The 19,568-nt window shown below is 44.2% G+C and overlaps 3 protein-coding genes across 3 annotated transcripts in view; 1 reads left to right on the forward strand and 2 right to left on the reverse strand.

Annotated features, from left to right (window-relative positions):
- otomp (otolith matrix protein) overlaps nucleotides 1-1,469 on the reverse strand; it is a gene marked incomplete at both ends in the record, with an annotated part of 6,438 nt that extends 4,969 nt beyond the window's left edge. Inside the window, 4 exon segments of the mRNA XM_084196988.1 lie at nucleotides 586-664; nucleotides 757-859; nucleotides 1,076-1,212; nucleotides 1,391-1,469. Of these exon segments, the coding sequence (XP_084053114.1) occupies nucleotides 586-664; nucleotides 757-859; nucleotides 1,076-1,212; nucleotides 1,391-1,469 (398 nt within the window).
- Nucleotides 1,470-6,261: 4,792 nt separating this feature from the next.
- Nucleotides 6,262-8,867, reverse strand: LOC311122649 (uncharacterized protein). Its single transcript, XM_084196989.1, has 5 exons — nucleotides 8,404-8,867; nucleotides 8,054-8,116; nucleotides 7,901-7,963; nucleotides 6,987-7,115; nucleotides 6,262-6,622 (listed from the first exon to the last, which is right to left on the reverse strand). The coding sequence occupies exons 1-5, from the start codon at nucleotides 8,807-8,809 to the stop codon at nucleotides 6,354-6,356; spliced, it is 930 nt and encodes a 309-aa protein (XP_084053115.1). The 5' UTR covers nucleotides 8,810-8,867; the 3' UTR covers nucleotides 6,262-6,353.
- A 959-nt stretch (nucleotides 8,868-9,826) lies between these two features.
- On the forward strand, nucleotides 9,827-18,683 carry acvr1l (activin A receptor, type 1 like). Its single transcript, XM_084196991.1, has 11 exons — nucleotides 9,827-9,977; nucleotides 13,076-13,138; nucleotides 13,700-13,770; nucleotides 13,861-14,115; nucleotides 14,247-14,458; nucleotides 14,630-14,729; nucleotides 14,849-14,995; nucleotides 16,445-16,720; nucleotides 16,909-17,106; nucleotides 17,249-17,379; nucleotides 17,814-18,683. Exons 3-11 carry the CDS (start codon nucleotides 13,713-13,715, stop codon nucleotides 17,943-17,945), a joined length of 1,509 nt encoding a protein of 502 aa, XP_084053117.1. The 5' UTR covers nucleotides 9,827-9,977; nucleotides 13,076-13,138; nucleotides 13,700-13,712; the 3' UTR covers nucleotides 17,946-18,683.
- The last annotated feature ends 885 nt before the right edge of the window (nucleotides 18,684-19,568 follow it).

Below are 19,568 nucleotides of genomic sequence, written 5' to 3' on the forward strand. Positions count from 1 at the left end.
TTTTAAGATAAAAGAACACATTACGGCACGACAGGGACTGTGAAGAGACACAGACATTTTTATATATTATGTATTGTATTATGTATTGTAATACGTATTGTATTAAGTATTGCATTATGTATTGTATTACGTATTGTATTGTGTTGTATATTGTATTATGTATTAAGTATTGTATTATGTATTGTATTATATATTGTATTACGTTTTGTATAACATTTTGTGTTAAGTATTGTATATTGTATTGCCCGTGTAGCTCAGTTGATAGAGCATGGCGCTTGCAACACCAGGGTTGTGGATTTGTTTCCCACGGGGGGCCAGTATGAAAAAAAATTATGCACTCACTAACTGTAAGTCGCTCTGGATAAGAGCATCTGCTAAATGACTAAAATGTAAAATGTAAATGTATTGTATATTGTATTGTATTGTAGTGTTATGTATACTATGTATTTTATTTGTTGTGTTGTGTTTCCTGTTTGGACCCCAGGAAGAGTAGCCACTGCCTTGGCAGCAGCTAACTACGGATCCTAATAAAATACACACAAAAAATCGAACAAACAATCAATCAATCCGTCTATCTGTCCTCACCTGCGTTCATGCATCTCCAACAGGGACAGGTCACTGGAGGAGCGACGAGCCAGAGCTACGACGTAGTAGCTGATACCATCTGAGAGAGCAGACAGGATAAGGTAAGATAGGATCAAGTTTTACACACTGTTTCCTTCTCCCTCTCTCCCTCTCTCCCCCCTCCTCACTCACCCACTCCGTTGGTAGACTCTCCTGCAGCCAGTTCTAGTCCATAGCACCAGCCAGCTGTGTAGATGTCATCAGCAAACATGGTTGCTGCATCCGCTGTACCATTCTGACAAGGCATAGGGAATATTACATTCAACTTGACAGTCAACTACACTTTCTCTACAGGTTGTTTAGGGTTGCACAATTCTGGGAACTCTCAAAATTCCCTGGTTTTCCAGAAATCCTGGTTGGAGGGTTCCCGGATTTCATGCTTATTCTCTTCTAATTCCATGGAATCTTCCAAACAGGATTTCTGCAGCCCTAAGGCTGTTTTGCCACACACCTTGATCTTCTCCATACAGTCTGTGGGACTCTGGCCGCGGACACACAGCAGCGTTCCTCTGATATTCTGAGCCTTAGCACTCCCGGCCAGATCCAGACATTTCTGCTCCTCTGCCTCCGACACTACACACCAGGAGACTGGGAAAGACAAGGAATGTTGAACTGTGTTCAACTTTATTCCCACTGGAGAAAAACAGGTACAAGTTTTGCACCTTCGCACCTGTTGCAAATGCTACAGAAATTCTCAATAGCTTTCACATTTAGTAACCAAGGTGAAAATGCAGAATACATCTCACCTAAAGACTCCCAGACTTACTTGAGGTTTTCTGAGTGGAGAAAGAGATGAATGAGAAGAGGAGAAGAGTCACTGCCAGCCTTCTTTCCGGATGATCCATGTCGACTCTGACAAAATCAGAGAAATCTCCAACACACACTGTGAAGACAATCTCCTCTCACACACGAGACACACTCCAACTGAACGCTACAGTGGAGAAACCAATAACCTGATGTTTTACGAGAAAAAAAAAAATGCTTTCACATCGACCTCCTCAGGAACCCTCAAGCGGATGGGGGGAGGGGGTCAGGTAAGAAGAAAACATTTCATTATTCTCCTCCATTCCTCCCCCCTTTCTAAAAATGCTAAACCCTGGTAGATAATCTCCTGATAGCCATCTAATGTTTCTCTTTCAATTATCCCCTGCTTTAGAAGGGGTGAGGAGAGGAGGGGAGAGAGAGAGAGATGGGAGGAGATGGGGGAAGAGAGGTAAAGGAGAGGAGAAATGCGAGGGGAGGGGAGAGGAAGGGAAAGAGAGAGGAGGAGGAGGGAACGGGAGTTGATGGAGAGAGAGAAAGAGAGCGGGAGAAAAGAGAGAGAGGAGGGAGAAGAGAAGGTGAAGAGATGGAGGGAGGAGGAGAGGTAGAGGAAGGAATGGGAGTTGATGGAGAGGGTAGGGGAAAAGAGGGAGAGGAGGGAGAGGAAAGGGAGAGTAGTAGAGGAGGGGGAGAGGGGGAAGCAGGTTGGCTACTTGGCTTGGCGTACCCACTCCAGTTCACCTGGCATAGCCAGCAATCTCTCTAATTAAAAGAGTGATGCAGACAGAGTGTCTCTGTGTGGCAGTCTGGTGGGAGGCCTTGCCAGGGAGAGTGGATACTCCCTGGGTCCGCTCCGCCTGGGCAGAGATGAAAGATGTAGCCTAGCCACCATAACAGGCTTGGTATTGTTCAGGTGCACAGTAGCCAGTCAAGGAAAACGTGTTGGCTATCTGATACCTCTGCCCCTCTCTCTGGGTCTCAGCTCACAAGCAGGCAGGCAGGTACATATACACGCACAAACACACGTACATAATGTCTAACTCTACCTTGATTTAAGAGATTTTAAATCTTGTTTCCACATCTGGAATAGGCAAAAAAAAAACTGGTAGAAACAACAGTACCATAAAATGATGTGTTTGTTACCCAAACCGCTTGAACTATTGCGTCCGTTGACAGTAAATTAGTAAATCATTATCATAACAATTTGTAACTAAGGAGAAAAACCAGTGCAGAAGAGGTGTCAATATTGAATGCTTATTTTATTCAGAACTTATTGTTTAATGACAGACGGTGCATCATATCTGTCTGATGACGACAACATTCAAATCAGATAGAAATCTGATAACTATGACCTTCAGACCACCTTCTAACAACACTGAATCAGGCTCAAGCCTTCTCTCCATAATCAGTCACGTGTTTATTTCACATAACAAATACAAGTAATAAAATACGGTTTCATCACAATATATTCTGTATAGGTTCAATGTTCCATTTCAAGGTTGTCAGAACCATATGATCCTTTCAGCCTAGAACCTCATTTTCACTAGAGACCACTACAGCATCATGATGTTCTCACTGAGTGAAGAACAGGAAGCCACTGAGTGAAGAACAGGAAGCCACTGAGTGAAGAACAGGAAGCCACTGAGTGAAGAACAGGAAGCCACTGAGTGAAAAACAGGAAGCCACTGAGTGAAGAACAGGAAGCCACTGAGTGAAGAACAGGAAGCCACTGAAGCTGTTATAATTATATGAGTCATCATAGAGCCTGTAGTTAGCAGGGAGAAGCATATAGACCACACCTCCTTTCTCTAGCTGAAGATTGACAGTATTAGATGCACTGACCCTACCGTCATGGTTATTGTATTCAAAGCTAGTCTGGATTCTCTGCCCATTCTTATACATGGATGCACCCATGGTGATCCCATTTCGATGATCAGAGGCCGTGTAGCTAAAGTAGTAGACTCCTCTCCCCGGTGCTGTGAAGGCACCTGAAGCACAGGGCAAGAAGAGAGGGATCAACCTTTTAAATTGTGGCCACAAGATCGTTTGGTTAGAGCTAGTGGGGATGAGCTAAGAAGAGTCAAATGTCAGTCAAAGCGACAGTTGAGCTTGTTGGAGTGAAGCGGCCCCTAATACATGGGCATATACAAGTAAAATAGCACTCGATATGGATGCAGTCCATATTGATCAACAATCTAATGTGAAAGCCTCTATAAAGGGCCTAGTGGTTGAGGCCAGGGGTCGGTTTGATATTGGGTCGTACATTTAGTAAAAGTAGGCTACCTGTATGTTGGCTGTAGGTATTGCCTATATTGATGTAGATCGGATTGGTTTCAGAAGGGTCCTACTGCTCCTGATTTAGTCAAAGCAGCATAGAAGGCGACCTTTGGTTTGTCTGAGAAACACAGGAGAGAAAGTATACTTATTTAGGACAATTCACAGAAAATATGCAGAAATTCAGATTTAGAAAATGTAAATATCTTTACCTATTAAACCTACTTAGTTTCTAATTAGATTTTAATTGAAAGTGAAGAGAAATTCTCCCATACCGTAATTTAACACGCAACAGGTGAACAAGTGAAGTTCTCAGAAAATGTTTTACCTCTCTTTAGCTCCTCCACCTTGCCCTCCACATCAAAGAATCACCAATACATTTTCATTCTATCATACAATGAGGAACAGTATACACTATTCCAATTTCTGGTGGCCAAAAATTACAGATTTCTATTTTTATTTAGACTAAAATCTGCATACGGCATCTTACTTTACGTTTGTGCTCAACATGTATTTCATTGCTTTCTATAAAGGCATGTTCTGTCATATTAAATAAAGTACATTATCAGTATTCTTGGTCTTTAGCTCCTTCACCTTCATCTCACTGGTATTCAGTCTGGCTGCCAAAGCTACAGTGATATCAGTAGAAACACTGGTTACCTCACAGTTAAAATTGAGAGACACATTAAATGACCAACCCACTGTAGAATGTGAACTGATACACTGATACATTTCACTCACTGACAGTCAATCCAATGCAACATTATTAAACATATTGATTCTCCCATTAATTCAAGAATAAACTTTTCTACACTACCTGTATTTTCACTTTCACTGGCTTGCAGTCTGGCCCCCATATTCCTCTGTTCCACCACCATGTCTCTCAGCGCTCTTAGCTCAGCCCAGAAATCAGGTGTGGTGGTCGTGCGTTCGCCTGTCGTGCCTGTAGCTTCAGTTTTTTCAGGCCTCTATCTGAAATTCCCTCACAATATTCTCTTCCCCTGTCTGTTGAGTGATCTCACCCTCTCTGTCCCCTCCACTCTCCTCCTGAGTCCATGCCCCAGACAGACAGAACAACAACACCAGCAGAGCTACAGCACCCCTCATTCTGAAATTACACAATATCCCATAATGACAAAGTGAAAACAGGTTTTTAGACATTTTTGCAAATGTATTAAAACCAAAAAACAGAAATACCTTATTTACATAAGTATTCAGACCCTTTGCTATGAGACTCAAAATTGAACTCAGGTGCATCATGTTTGCATTGATCATCCTTGAGATGTTTTTACAACTTGATTGGAGTCCACCTGTTGTAAATGCAATTGATTGGACATAATTTGGAAAGGCACACACAGTTGACAGTGCATGTCAGAGCAAAAACCAAGCCATGAGGTCGAAGGAATTGTCCGTAGAGCTCCGAGACAGGATTGTGTCGAGGCACAGATCTGGGGAAGGGTACCAAAAAATGTCTGCAGTATTGAAGGTCCCCAAGATCACAGTGGCCTCCATCATTCTTAAATGGAAGAAGTTTGGAACCACCAAGACTCTTCCTAGAGCTGGCTGCCCGGCCAAACGGAGCAATCAGGGGAGAAGGGCCTTGGTCAGGGAGGTGACCAAGAACCTGATGGTCACTCTGACAGAGCTCCAGAGTTCCTCTGTGGAGATGGGAGAACCTTCCAGAAGGACAACCATCTCTGCAGCACTCCACCAATCAGGCCTTTATGGTAGAGTGGCCAGATGGATGCCACTCCTCAGTAAAAGGCACATGACAGCCCGCTTGGAGTTTGCCAAAAGGCACCTAAAGGACTCAGACCATGAGAAACAAGATTCTCTGGTCTGATGAAACCAAGATTGAACTCTTTGGTCTGGATGCCAAGTGTCACGTCTGGAGGAAACCTGGCACTATCCCTACGGTGAAGCATGGTGGTGGCAGCATCATGCTGTGGGGATGTTTTTCAGGGGCATTGACTGGGAGACTAGTCGGGATCAAGGGAAAGATGAACGGAGCAAAGTACAGATGCAATAGTTTAATCCTTAATTAAATCCTGCTCCAGAGCACTCAGGACCTCAGACTGGGGCTAAGGTTCACCTTCCAACAGGACAACGAACCTAAGCACACAGCCAAGACAACACAGGAGTGGCTTCGGGACAAGTCTCTGAATGTCCTTGAGTGGCCCAGCCAGAGCCCGGACTTGAACCCGATAGAACATCTCTGGAGAGACCTGAAAATAGCTGTGCAGCGACGCTTCCCATCCAACCTGACAGAGCTTGAGAGGATCTGCAGAGAAGAATCTGAGAAACTCCCCAAATACAGGTGTGCCAAGCTTGTAGCGTCATACCCAAGAAGACTCGAGGCTGTAATCGCTGTCGAAGGTAAATGTAATAATTCAGTTGTTTCTCTTTTATACATTTGCTAAAATTTCTAAAAACCTTTTTTTGCTTTGTTATTTTGGAGTATTGTGTGTAGATTGATGAGGGGAAAAACAATTTCATCCATTTTAGTATAAGGCTGTAATGTAACAAAATGTGGAAAAAGTCAAGGGGTCAGAATACTTTCCGAATGCACTGTAAATGATACAAAATTCTGCTTTTTTTATTGATGCATTTATTAATAGGGGAGCCATTGTGGCTCCAAGAGGACCTGACATACAGACTATTCACTAGAGACCATTACAGCATTCATGATGTTCTTACACTGTGAAGAGCAGGAAGCCACTGAAGGTGTTGTGATTATTTGAGTTATCATAGAGCCTGTAGTTAGCAGGGATGCGCATGTACACCACATCTCTCTCCTCTAGCTCTAGGCTGACTCCATTAGACAGTGTCTCATAACCTCCAGCATTATATCCCTGACTATACATGATTTTCTGTCCATTCTTATACATGTATGCATAAAAGTAAAATGAGGTCTGGACACTCATGGCAGTGAATCTGATGTAGTAGAATCCTCTCACTGGTGCTGTGAAGACACATGTATCAGAGGAGAGTAAAGAGGAATCAACACTTTCCATTTCTCATGTTCTCTTTTGGCATGCAACAAAAAAAAATCACACAATCGACAGAATTCCATTGACACCCGATAGTTAAACAAGAAAAGTTAGAACTTTGTAGCTACGGTAAGTACAAGACTACTTAACTGTCTAGACTAATGACCATAAGGGCGACTAGCCTCAGAAGCCCAGGCCTATGAAGAAGACAGGATTTGGAAGGATGGCCACGCAAGACTAAAGAGTGACAAATACACATCAAATTTGCAAGGGGCATTCAATAAGGGACAAAGGGTTGGTATGAAATCAGGCCAGAGATCAGTGAATGTAGCCTACCTGTAGCTGGGTTGTAGGCCTTGCCGATGTTTGAGAAGATTTTGGTGTAGACCAGTGTGGTTTCAGCAACAAAGGGTCCAACAGTTCCTGAATCAGTCAAACCAGCAGAGAAGGCAACCTTTGGCCTGTCTGCGAACACAGAAAAGATAACATACAGATTGAATTTCTATTATTCTCAAGCCCACAGTGAAAACTGCATTACACCTTCTGGCAAAAGATTCAGTGTTGTTAATAAGTGTCTATGTATGAATCACTGTTGCAGAGTGAAACAGCATAATGCTAAATGTTGGAGCAAGAGCTTTGAGTGAGATCTCAGGGCGAGTGATGTCACCACATGATAGTTCACATCTGCCACAGTAGCAGAGTTCTATCTGGGAGTAGGGGGGAGCTGAATACAGCCAAACTAGAGGAGAGCAGAGAAGCTTTGTGGTGTTTGGATGGATTCAAAACTGAACAGAGCAGTCGAACCAACTGTTACATTTTCAATTGTGTGTGTGTAGTAGAGTTTAAACCCTCCTAAAATCGAAAACTCAACTGTGGCTTTCAGAGTGACAAGCTAATGTTTTTCTAGAAGTGTGTATGGGTGACGCGGATATCAAGGCAATCATCTGTTTTACCTGCAGTTGCTCTCTTCAGCTCCTCCACCTGGCTCTCACTAGCACTCAGTCTGGTCTCCAGGGCTGAACAATCATTCAAAAGTCAGGACTACTCTGACTACTCTCATGTATTATGCACTTCCTATGAACAGTATGGTTATAAGTACAGTAGCACTTTTAATATACATTATGTAAACATACCTGCAAGATACCACATATTCCATATAATTATTACAAGGTAAGGAAATATTCAAGTATTATTGTCATTTAGGTGAATAATCCCTTTTTAACAACCAGTAAATCACTGTTACTTATTACCTGCATTCTCGGCCTCACTGGCTGTCACTCTGGCCCCAATGGCTGACAGTTCAGCTGCTTGGGCTGAAATTATGGAAATGTAAGCTATTAAAATTGATATAAAACAAGTGAGAAATAACCCTAATCATTCATATAAGCAATATAGAGAATGACCTGAATTCTTTGTCTGCAGCACCTCCACCTGGCTCTTACTGCCACTCAATCCAGCTGTCAGGTCTAGAGTGATAGAAGAAACATTAAATACAGGTGTTGTTTACCTTGCTTCTGATTGTGGAAAGAGGTGTCTGAAAAATCCCAGGACAGGAAAAAATGGAGGGACATTGTGGAGGCCTTATGTGTCTCTTGGCATAATGAGGGCTAAGTATGTAAGTGCCTTACAAACTAAACTGCAAGAAACGTACATCCAGATTGTCAATTATTTCCACTCTCACTGACAATCAATCAAATGTAATTTTATTTGTTGACTCGTGACTGTGAATAAATAAATAATAAGCTTAAATGACCTGCATTCTCTTTCTCCAGTTCCTCCATTTTGTTCTTGGTGACCATCAGCTCCACCCTAAGATCGTTCACTGTGTTTCTCTGCTCCTTCACCTCAGCCTCACTGGCTGTCAGTCTGACCTCCATGTTCTCTCTCTGCTCCACTACGATGGTTCCCAGGTTGTGCACCATGTCTCTCAGCTCCTTCATCTCAGTCCAGATGTCAGGTAGTGTAGCCGTCTGTTCGTTGGTTGTCTCTGATGTGTCAGTCATTTGGCTCTCTATCTGAACCTCTCTCACCCTGCTCTCTCTCCCTGCACTGTGACCCTGTTGAGTGACGTCACTCTCTCTGACCCCTCCACTCTCCTCCTGAGTCCATGCCCCAGACAGACAGAACAGCAACACCAGCAGAGCTACAGCACCCCTCATTCTGTAACGACACCTCTTCAGATATGATGCACTTTATGAGGCTCAGACCCCCTCCTTATATTCATACATCTCAGTTAAGCAGTACGTGTACTGGAGACACGTCATACTCAGTGGAAAAATACTAAAGCCAAAAGGACATTCCGATAAAAAAATAGAACATTTTATTAGATACGTTTCAACACGTAGCAGGTCAGTTCAATCGATGTTGTATAAGACTGTGAGCTGCAGTGAGCTCAAGACTCAGTACAGTTTGTTTGTGAATAGGTACAGAACTATGTGGTAAAAGACACAAACTAATATAATCAGAATCTATCAGAGCACTTCTAGAACAATTGCTGCAGCTGTAGTGTAGAGCAGACAGGGAGTGAATGGGTGCATATTTTGGGGAGGGAGGGTAGCGCATTGCAGTAGACTATATGAGGTGAGATCAGGTTTGGAGTTTAGCCATTGGACACAGAGGTTAACACGCCTAGACTTGTGATATGGGAGTAGGGTGAAGTTGCCCCTAAAAGGTGTTCTTGGGTCAGTTTTGCATTATTCCAACTAATGATTATAGATACGATCGGGGAGGGAAAGCTGATCCTAGATCTCTACCTAGGGGAAACTTCATCCCAGAGCTTGTGATGTGTCATTGACCATTGTCAGATCTCATCCAAGTAGGCTGGATCTAAGCATTAATGGCGACGGCTCCGCCAAGTATTCTAGGCAAAGTGAAGGTTCCGCCATACTGCTTCTCCACCTATCCAGTGTTCTGTAAACACAGAAGGGGAAGGGAGGGGGTCAAGGGACCAGGAAAGCTGTGAAAGAATGAGGTCAACTTGCCTTCAGCTACCTGGCTGTCTGCATCCTGCAGTGTTGTGCTACATCAGACAGGCTCATTGTAAATGCTTCAATGAATAACATTTGAGATATATGTGTACAAAATCACCTAAACAAAAATACCTTTGTACTGGAGTGAACCCCAAAATGGTTTGGAGGACTGGGGTACCCACAATGCATTCTGATGGGAATGTTGTTGTGACGTCATGTTGTTGCGCTGGAACTGCACGACCCAAGAAGAAGCCTGTGGGTGGTGGTCGATTTGTTCAGCATTTTTACAGTGAAAGCAACTGAACTAACGAGCACGCTAATTTGGAGTAGTCCTACCTAATCAGTTAATTAAGGCCAGGTAAGCGCCATTTCGCATTATTTGGCAAGCTTTTGGGGGAGCTAGCTTCTACTAGCTAACAGCTGTGCTACTAGCCAGCTAAGGGCATGTGAACGTAGCTGAGCTAGAAAAAGTTAGCTGGTTCAATGTTAACGTAGCTAAATTGCAAATAGCTTATTGGTGAATTGCAAACTGATAAAACAGCAGTAACGTTGGCTAGCTAGAAGTTTTGATACAGTAATACAGTGCATTCGGAAAGTATTCAGACCCCTTGACTTTTTCCACATTTTGTTACAGCCTTATTATAAAATTGATTAAATAGTTTTTTCCCCCTCAATCTACACATAGTACCCTATAATGTCAAAGCACCTTTGGCAGGGATTACAGCCTCGTGTCTTCTTGGGTATGAAGCTAACGTTACAAGCTTGGCACACCTGTATTTGGGGAGTTTCTCCCATTCCTCTCTGCAGATCCTCTCAAGCTCTAAGGTTGGATGGGGAGCGTCGCCTCACAGCTATTTTCAGGTCTCTCCAGAGATGTTCGATCCGGTTCAAGTCCGGGTTCTGGCTGGGCCACTCAGGGACATTCAGAGACTTGTCCCGAAGCCACTCCTACATAGTCTTGGCTGTGTGCTTAGGGTCGTTGTCCTGTTGGAAGGTGAACCTTCACCCCAGTCTGAGGTCCTGAGTGCTCTGGAGCAGGTTTTCATCAAGGATCTCTCTGTACTTTGCGCCGTTCATCTTTCTCTCGATTCTGACTAGTCTCCCAGTCCCTGCCGCTGAAAAACATCCCCACAGCATGATGCTGCCACCACCATGCTTCACCGTAGGGATGGTGCCAGGTTTCCTCCAGACGTGACACTTGGCATCCAGACCAAAGAGTTCAATCTTGGTTTCATCAGACCAGAGAATCCTGTTTCTCATGGTCTGAGAGACCTTTAGGTGCCTTTTGGCAAACTCCAAGCGGGCTGTCATGTGCCTTTTACTGAGGAGTGGCTTCCGTCTGGCCACTCTACCATAAAGGCTGCAGAGATGGTTGTCCTTCTGGAAGGTTCTCCCATCTCCACAGAGGAACTCAGAGTGACCATCGGGTTCTTGGTCACCTCCCTGACCAAGGCCCTTCTCCCCCGATTGCTCAGTTTGGCCGGGCGGCCAGCTCTAGCTCCAAATTATGTCCAATCAATTGAATTTACCACAGGTGGACTCCAATCAAGTTGTAGAAACATCTCAAGGATGATCAATGGAAACAGGATGCACCCGAGCTCAATTTTGAGTCTCATAGCAAAGGGTCTGAATACGTATGTAAATAAGGTATAACTGTTTTATTTTTAATACATTTGCAAAAAATTCAAAACCTGTTTTCGCTTTGTCATTATGGGGTATTGTGTGTAGATTGATGAGAATACAATTTTTAAGAATCAATTTTAGAATAAGGCTGTAACGTAACAAAATGTGGAAAAAGGGAAGGGGTCTGAATACTTTCCGAATGCACTGTGCGAAAGGGATAATCAACAAGGGACCGGCTATGCGTTCTATGGAAAATAAAGAACAACGTGGAAGGTGTGTTCCTAGAGGAGTAGAACTAACCTTCCATGGAGTTGCATTATTTTCCAGAGAAATCATAGAGCCCAGAGTTGATTATCCCTTTTATACCATGGTTAGGTATAATATAACACATTTGCCGCTAGAAATGTGTTAAACATCCAGTTGAAATAATGCACGCTCTAGAATGCCCTTCAAGAGTATTCAACAATGCCATGGTATAATTAAGCAATAAGGCCTGAGAGGGTGTGGTATATGGCCAATATACTACTGCTAAGGGCTGTTCTTAGCATATACCACAAACCTCCAAGGTGCCTTATTGCTATTATAAACTGGTTAACAACGTAATTAGAGCAGTGGTACATGGTCTGATATATCAGGGCTGTCAGCCAATCAGCATTCAGCGCTCGAACAACACAGGTTATAATTCCCTTTATAAACTGGGTGGTTCGAGCCCTGAACACTGATTGGCTGACAGCCGTGGTATATCAGACCGTATTTACTGCTTTAATTACGTTGGTAACCAGTTTATAATAGCAATAAGCCACTTTGGGAGTTTGTGGTAAATTGTCAATATACAACGGCTAAGGACTATATCCAGGCACTCTGCGTTGCGTCGTGCTTAAGAACAGCCCTTAGCCGTGGTATATTGGCCATAAACCACACCCCCTCAGGCCTTATTGCTTAAATAACGCATGGTATATCAGCACGGTAGAATTAGATGGCTTTAACTTCATTCTTAGATGTTCGAGCTGCTTTTGAAAGCAAAAGTTTAATTGAAAACATTATTGGCATTGTTGAATTAGATTTTCATAATAGCAAGCTTGGACTGATGGTTTGGTTAACTAAACTAGCAAGTCTGTTTGTTTGGTTACTAAGGCAACTGCTGTAGCTATCTAGTAAACTTGCTAGCTACTGGATGTTGAACACATTTCTACCTGCATATGAACACATTTCTAGCAGCAAATGTGTTAAATTATAACCATGGTATAAAAGGGATAATGAACTCGGGGCTCTATGAGTTCTCTGGAAAATAATGCAACTCTGTGGAAGGTTAGTTCACTCCACTAGCGCGTCGTGGAACACACTTTCCACATCATTCATTATTTTCCATAGAACGCATAGCCCCTCGTTGATTATCCCTTACATAATGCATGCTCTAGAATGACCTTCAAGCCAATCAGAAAGGAGTATTCAACAATGCCATGGTATTACTAGCTATAACTAGCAAAGTTTAGCCAGTTGGCTAGCCAAGTTCTCAGCCTGCGTTAGCTAACAGTAGCTAGCCAAATGGCTGAGGAGAACAGACGTCTGGAGACGGGTTGTTAGCCAGTTAGCTTCCACTAAACCTTCCAGGGCATGACACAAATCAAACCAGTAACTTTACTACAGTGTTGGTTTTGTACTTCCTAGACTGATGTACATCACATCCTTTGTGTGTTGTACGTTGTGGAGTTGAGAAACTCGGCTATAAAATAAGCAGTAATGCATGTATGATTGATACCTGATATGAGAATGAGTCTAACTGAATCCTGCTACTGTTTGCGCTTCTCTCCTGTCCCCTCCGGAGATTCATAGAGGCCAGACTGGCTATGTCTGAGCCCTAAGGCACAGCAGAGCATCCCAACTGGACCACTACAAGTAAGACCTGCTAGTAGGAAGCTCAGATCTGACCAGGGTTTGGGTCAGTTCCAAAGCAATTCAGTCTATTCAGAGAGTGAGTAGCAATGTCAATTCAGTTTCAATTCATCTCTCTAAATTGAAATTAAATTGACCCAATCCATGGTCTAATGTGGATCTTACATTCTGCCCTTTATATTCTGCTATTTGTATATTTATTTTAATTTTATTTAACCTTTATTTAACTAGGCAAGTCAGTTAAGAACAAATTCTTATTTACAATGACGGCCTACCAAAAGACAAAAAGCCTCCTGCGGGGACGTGGGCTGGGATACATTTTTTTAAATATAGGACAAAACACACATCACGACAAGAGACACACCACAACACTACATAAAGAGAGACCTAAGACAACATTTTCCCCTGTCAACATTACGAGTTGCAGCCCAGTTTAATTCACTCACACACGCTGCTAAAGATCGATCAATTGAGACAAAAGACATTGTGTCCCTAAAAGAGAGGAAATGAAATGACTGTGACCAGCCCTGTTCTGAGAGCTGACCGTCTCTCTCTCCCCTACAGTGCAGTGAACCAAATGGGTCGTTGTGTCATTCTGTTGCTGCTGCTACAGACCCTGCAGACATTGGCCGAAGGTAGACATTAAGTATATCTATCTCTCTCAGATGGCCATTTGCTTTGCATGTGTGTTAACTCTCTCCCCTTCTTCTCCCTCTCTCTCCTAGATGGCCAGTTGCAGTGTGTGTGCGAGGGCAGCGGCTGCCTCAACTCCCCCCAGTGCGAGGGCTCTCAGTGCTACTCGTCAGTGACGGTCAGTAGTCATGGGGCCGTAGTAACACGGGGCTGCCTGCAGGGATCAGAGAAGACACGTTTGATCTGTTCTACGGCTTCCTCCCTCAGCCATGCCCTGCTCTGCTGCTCCAGCTTTATGTGCAACCGCAACGCCACTGCTAGCTCACTACTGCCCCTCCTCACTACAGGTGGGAACTGCACCCCTTTTAAACTACTTTTAAGAAAAGCACAGACGTTGGCTTAGTTCATGGCATGCTGGGTCCAGTTATAGTGATGTAAAATGTTCTCTCTCTCTCTTCCTCCCTCCCCCTCTCTCCAGCTCCAGAAGAAGAGCCTGTGAGGTACCGTGTGGAGACTCTGGCCCTGTTTGTATTGGGTCCAGTAGTGATCCTAGCCCTCCTGTCAGTCCTATCTGTGTTGGGCTGCAGGAGGCTGCACCACGGCAGGTTACAGAGACTACAGGAGTTTGACCCAGAACAGGGTGCCATCGACGGACTCATCACCTCTAATGTTGGGGACAGCACTCTGGCTGTAAGAAGAAAATACTTCTCTCTTACTTAAAAAATAGATATATTTCTCTGTGTGTATGCAGTTTTTTTTTTGTTTTTTTGGGGGGGGTTGTATGAGTTTGTTTGCATTTATTCTATAGAGAAAACCCTGATGACCTCTGTTTCTCCCCCACTTCTCTCTCTCTCTCTCTAGGAGCTGTTGGACCACACCTGTACGTCAGGCAGTGGTTCAGGCCTGCCCTTCCTGGTCCAGAGAACTGTGGCCAGACAGATCAGCCTGATGGAGTGTGTAGGTACGTAGAAACGCAACAATTAGATCAGCCTGATGGCGTGTGTAGGTACATAGAATCATAGAATAGAAATGTAAACAGGGGTTTTGTAACGAATGAGGTCTCTCTCCCCATGTCTTTAGGTAAGGGGCGTTATGGAGAGGTCTGGAGGGGTCAGTGGCAGGGGGAGAACGTGGCTGTGAAAATCTTCTCCTCCCGAGACGAGAGGTCATGGTTCAGAGAGACTGAGATCTACAACACAGTGCTACTGAGACATGAGAACATACTGGGTGAGTAGGAGTCCATCTCTCGCGCTAACCCACATCCAGCTCCCACACGCTATATTGGACACAAGCACACAACAGCACATTGAACAATGTTATGATATGGTAATATTAAAATAATATTTAAAAATAATAATAATGTTTGTTACTTTATTTGTTATCATATTCAGTGCATTTGGAAAGTATTCAGACCCCTTGACTTTTTCCACATTTTGTTACATTACAGCCTTATTCTAAAATGTATTAAATTGTTTTATTCCCTCATCAATCTACACACAATACCCCATAATGACAAAGCAAAAACAGGTTTGTAGAAAGTTTGCAAAATAAAAATGAAATATTACATTTGCATATGTATTCAGACCCTTTACTCATTACTTTGTTGCGGCGATTACAGCCTCGAGTCTTATTGGGTATGACGCTACAAGCTTGGCACACCTGTATTTTGGGAGTTTCTCTCAGTCTTCTCTGCAGATCCTCTCAAGCTCTGTCAGGTTGGATGGGGAGCGTCGCTGCACAGCTATTTTCAGGTCTCTCCAGAGATGTTCGATCGGGTTCAAGTCCGGGCTCTGGCTGGGCCACTCAGGGACATTGTCCCGAAGCCACTCCTGCGTTGTCTTGGCTGTGTGCTTAGGGTCATTGTCCTGTTGGAAGGTTCTCCCATCTCCACAAAGGAACTCTGAAGCTCTGTCAGAGTGACCATTGGGTTCTTAGTCACCTCCCTGACCAAGGCCCTTCTCCCCTGATTGCTCCGTTTGGCCGGGCGGCCAGCTCTAGGAAGAGTCTTGGTGGTTCCAAACATCTTCCATTTAAGAATGATGGAGGCCACTGTGTTCTTGGGGACCTTCAATGCTGCAGAAATGTTTTGGTATCCTTCCCCAGATCTGTGCCTCGACACAATCCTGTCTTGGAGCTCTACGGACAATTCCTTCGACCTCATGGCTTGGTTTTTGTGGGACCTTAAATAGACTGGTGTGTGCCTTTCCAAATCATGTCCAATCAATTGAATTTACCACAGGTGGACTCCAATCAAGTTGTAGAAACATCTCAAGGTTGATTAATGGAAATAGGATGCACCTGAGCTCAATTTCGAGTCTCAGAGCAAAGGGTCTGAATATATATGTAAATAAGGGATTACTGTTTTATTTTTAATACATTTGCAACAATGTCTATAAACCTGTTTTCGCTTTGTCATTATGGGGTATTGTGTGTAGATTGATGAGGGAAAAAATAATTTAACCCAATTTAGAATAAGGCTGTAACGTATCAAACTGTGGAAAAAGTCAAGGGGTCTGAATACTTTCCGAATGCACTGTAAGGCCATTTCAGGTGTACACAAATCTCCCGCCGTACTGAGCAGCACCACCTTGTTAAAACATCCTGGGGAGAACCCTGATGGTAATATTAAAAGAATAGTTATTAGTTAAGATATTTTACCTCTCTGTTTCCTTCCAGGCTTCATGGCGTCAGATATGACGTCTCGGAACTCCAGCACCCAGCTCTGGCTCATCACTCATTACCATGACAATGGCTCACTCTACGACTACCTCCAGAGGGTTCCCGTGGAGACGGGGGAGGGCCTAGCGATGGCGACGTCGGTGGCATGCGGTTTGGTGCACCTGCACACGGAGATCTTCGGCACCGAGGGGAAGCCGGCCATCGCTCACCGAGACCTGAAGAGCAAGAATATACTGGTGACCAAGGAGCTACACTGTTGTATAGCTGATCTGGGTCAGTAGTGTCTGTCTTTACATGCTACTAATTAGCTTCGGTACTTAAATCCAGTGTGAAAGAAATACGTCAGAGATTGATAGATGCAGAGCCATATAAAAATTAAAAAAACAGGGCACCCACATCAGTCACACACAGTAGCCATTTTGTGCCAGTACTGACCCAGTTTCTCTCCTCGTTCCCTACAGGCCTGGCGGTAACCCACTCCCAGTCAGACAACCAGCTGGATGTAGGAAACAACCCCAAGGTGGGCACCAAGCGCTACATGGCTCCTGAGGTGTTGGATGAGTCCATCCAGACAGATTGTTTTGATGCCTATAAGAGAGTGGACATCTGGGCCTTCGGTCTGGTGCTGTGGGAGATCGCTAGGAGAACCTACAGCAACGGTGAGGACTAAGAATGTTTTTCTAACCTAAAATAGTTCAGGAACCTCTGACGTAAAGTGGCTTCCTCTCCTCGTCCCCTTTCCTTCACCTAGCTCATGTAACCCTTGACCTTAACACTATATGACCTCTTACCTCTGATCAGGTATTGTGGAGGAGTACAAGCCTCCGTTCTATGACCAGGTGCCTAACGACCCCAGCTTTGAGGACATGAGGAAGGTGGTGTGTGTGGAACAACAACGACCGTTCATCCCCAACCGCTGGTTCTCCGACCCTGTGAGTATGACCACTACATGACCGTTAAATGACCACACACACTGGTACCATGACATTGATGGTAACACTAAATTAATATCAGAGGTAGTCTGTTCTCAGGTTTCTGTTTCAAACCCTGTTTTCTTGTGTATCAACTTACAATGACCTTCTCCATCTCTTTCTCTCTCCCCCCCCCTTTCTCTCTCCCCCCTCCTTCTCTCTCCCCCCCTTCTCTCTCTCTCCCCCTTCTTTCTCGCTCTCCCCCGTTCTTCTTTCTCTCTCTCCCCCTCTCTTCTCTTTCTTCCTCCTCCTCTCTCTCCCCCCCCCACCCTCTCTCTCCCCCCCCCACCCTCTCTCTCCCCCCCACCCTCTCTCTCTCCCCCCCACCCTCTCTCTCCCCCCCACCCTCTCTCTCTCCCCCACCCTCTCTCTCTCCCCCCACCCTCTCTCTGTAGACCCTGTCTGCCCTGGTGAAGCTGATGAAGGAGTGTTGGTACCAGAACCCCTCGGCTCGGCTCACAGCCCTGCGCATCAAAAAGACCCTGAACAAGATCCATAGCTCCCTGGAGAAAGGAAAGGAGTCGTGAGGAGCGGGGGAGGAGAGGAAAGCAGGATGACTGCCAGAGGAGAGATGGAAAGAAATCAGTGGAGTGGAGATACCAGATCAGATGGACACAGCTGCTGCTACTGAACATGAATGTTGTTATCCTTATTGGCTGAATGCTGAACTGAACTAGCTAGTCACTCAGTGTGAGAGATGGTGTTACTGTAGCCTTACCCTGCTTTAAAGGCCTGCACAGACTGCAGAGGTCAAGGCTGGGGCTCAGACCCTCTACACACACACGCACTTCTGCCCATTTGTCGTTTCAATGTTCGGCCAATCATGTTATGTTGCTTTCCTCAGACAATCAGATGTGTATTCCAATGTAGGTACACACACGAACGAACACGAAGACACACACACACAATCTTGAGTTCAGTTACATAGGAACAGAGCCAATAGGATCAAATGAACACTACGGTTGTGAACTCTATAGTAAATATTTATGTAAAATGTGCTTTATGTGTAGGGCGGGACTATGATGATTTGTAATGTTATGACCAGGAGTTTAGGAGTTGGTCTTGGTCAGGGAAAACGCCTGACCCTAGTTATGATGTGAAAGTTACTACATATTACATTACAAGGAAACTTTATGTACCCATGTAAATGCAGTTTTTTGGCTAGTAAGGCATTGTGTATTTACAAAGGAAGTGAGGAGAAATGCCTCCACGTGCTTTGAATTTTGAGCTGTGAATGCATTACGGTTATAAATCTAGGAACTACATACTGATTCAGTATTGTATGCTTTGTAGAATTCCACCCAGTGCTCTTGATTTAGCTCACACCCGCGCCATGTTGGCAGAGTTTTCACCTTGGGGCCAATGGACTGATTTCAAACATGAAAAACTCTGCCTACCCAGAGTGCAGGGCCGGCTCTAGCCTTTTGGAGGCCCTAAGCCAGATTTGGTTGTGGGGCCCCCCACCTCGCGACAAAACATTTTAGTGGCCCCCCTCTTGATGGTGCTGAGAGAATGTTTTCTTTAAACGTGATTTTCCTGTGTTTTATATATTTCCACAGTATGAGGTTGGAATAATACTGTGAACATAATAATGCCCTTTTAGTGTAGGAGCTGTTTGGAATTTCAGCCTGTTTTGGTGGGATGGAGTTTTGGCCTTCCATGGTGACATCACCATGTGGTAAATTAGTTAATAGACCAATAAGAAAGAGTTCCAAACCTCACTCCCAGTCAGTCCTAGTAAAGTTTTTTGCTTGAGAAATTGCTCTTGCTAAGAAGCTATTTTTGTTTATTTTTTGACAATTTGAATTGAAAACAATCACAGTAAGGTACTTAAAGAGATACTTCCGTATTTTAGCAATGAAGCCCTTTATCTCCTTCCCCAGAGTCAGATGAACTGGATAACATTTGTATGTCTCTGCATCCCGTATGAAGGCAGTTGGAGGTAGACTCGTGAGCCAATGCTAACTAGTGTTAGCGCAATGACAAAGTCTAAGGTATCTAATAGCATGCGCTAACGCTAGTTAGCAATTGCGCTAACGCTAGTTAATAACTTCCTTCAAACTGCGCGAAGAGACATAAAAATGGTATCCGCGCGTTCATCTGACTGGGGAAGTAGAAAAGGTATGAAAATGTATGCACCTCCTACTGTA

Source organism: Coregonus lavaretus, assembly GCF_964263955.1.
Source record: "Coregonus lavaretus genome assembly, contig: HAP1_SCAFFOLD_4507, whole genome shotgun sequence".
Classification (NCBI taxonomy): Eukaryota; Metazoa; Chordata; class Actinopteri; order Salmoniformes; family Salmonidae; genus Coregonus; species Coregonus lavaretus.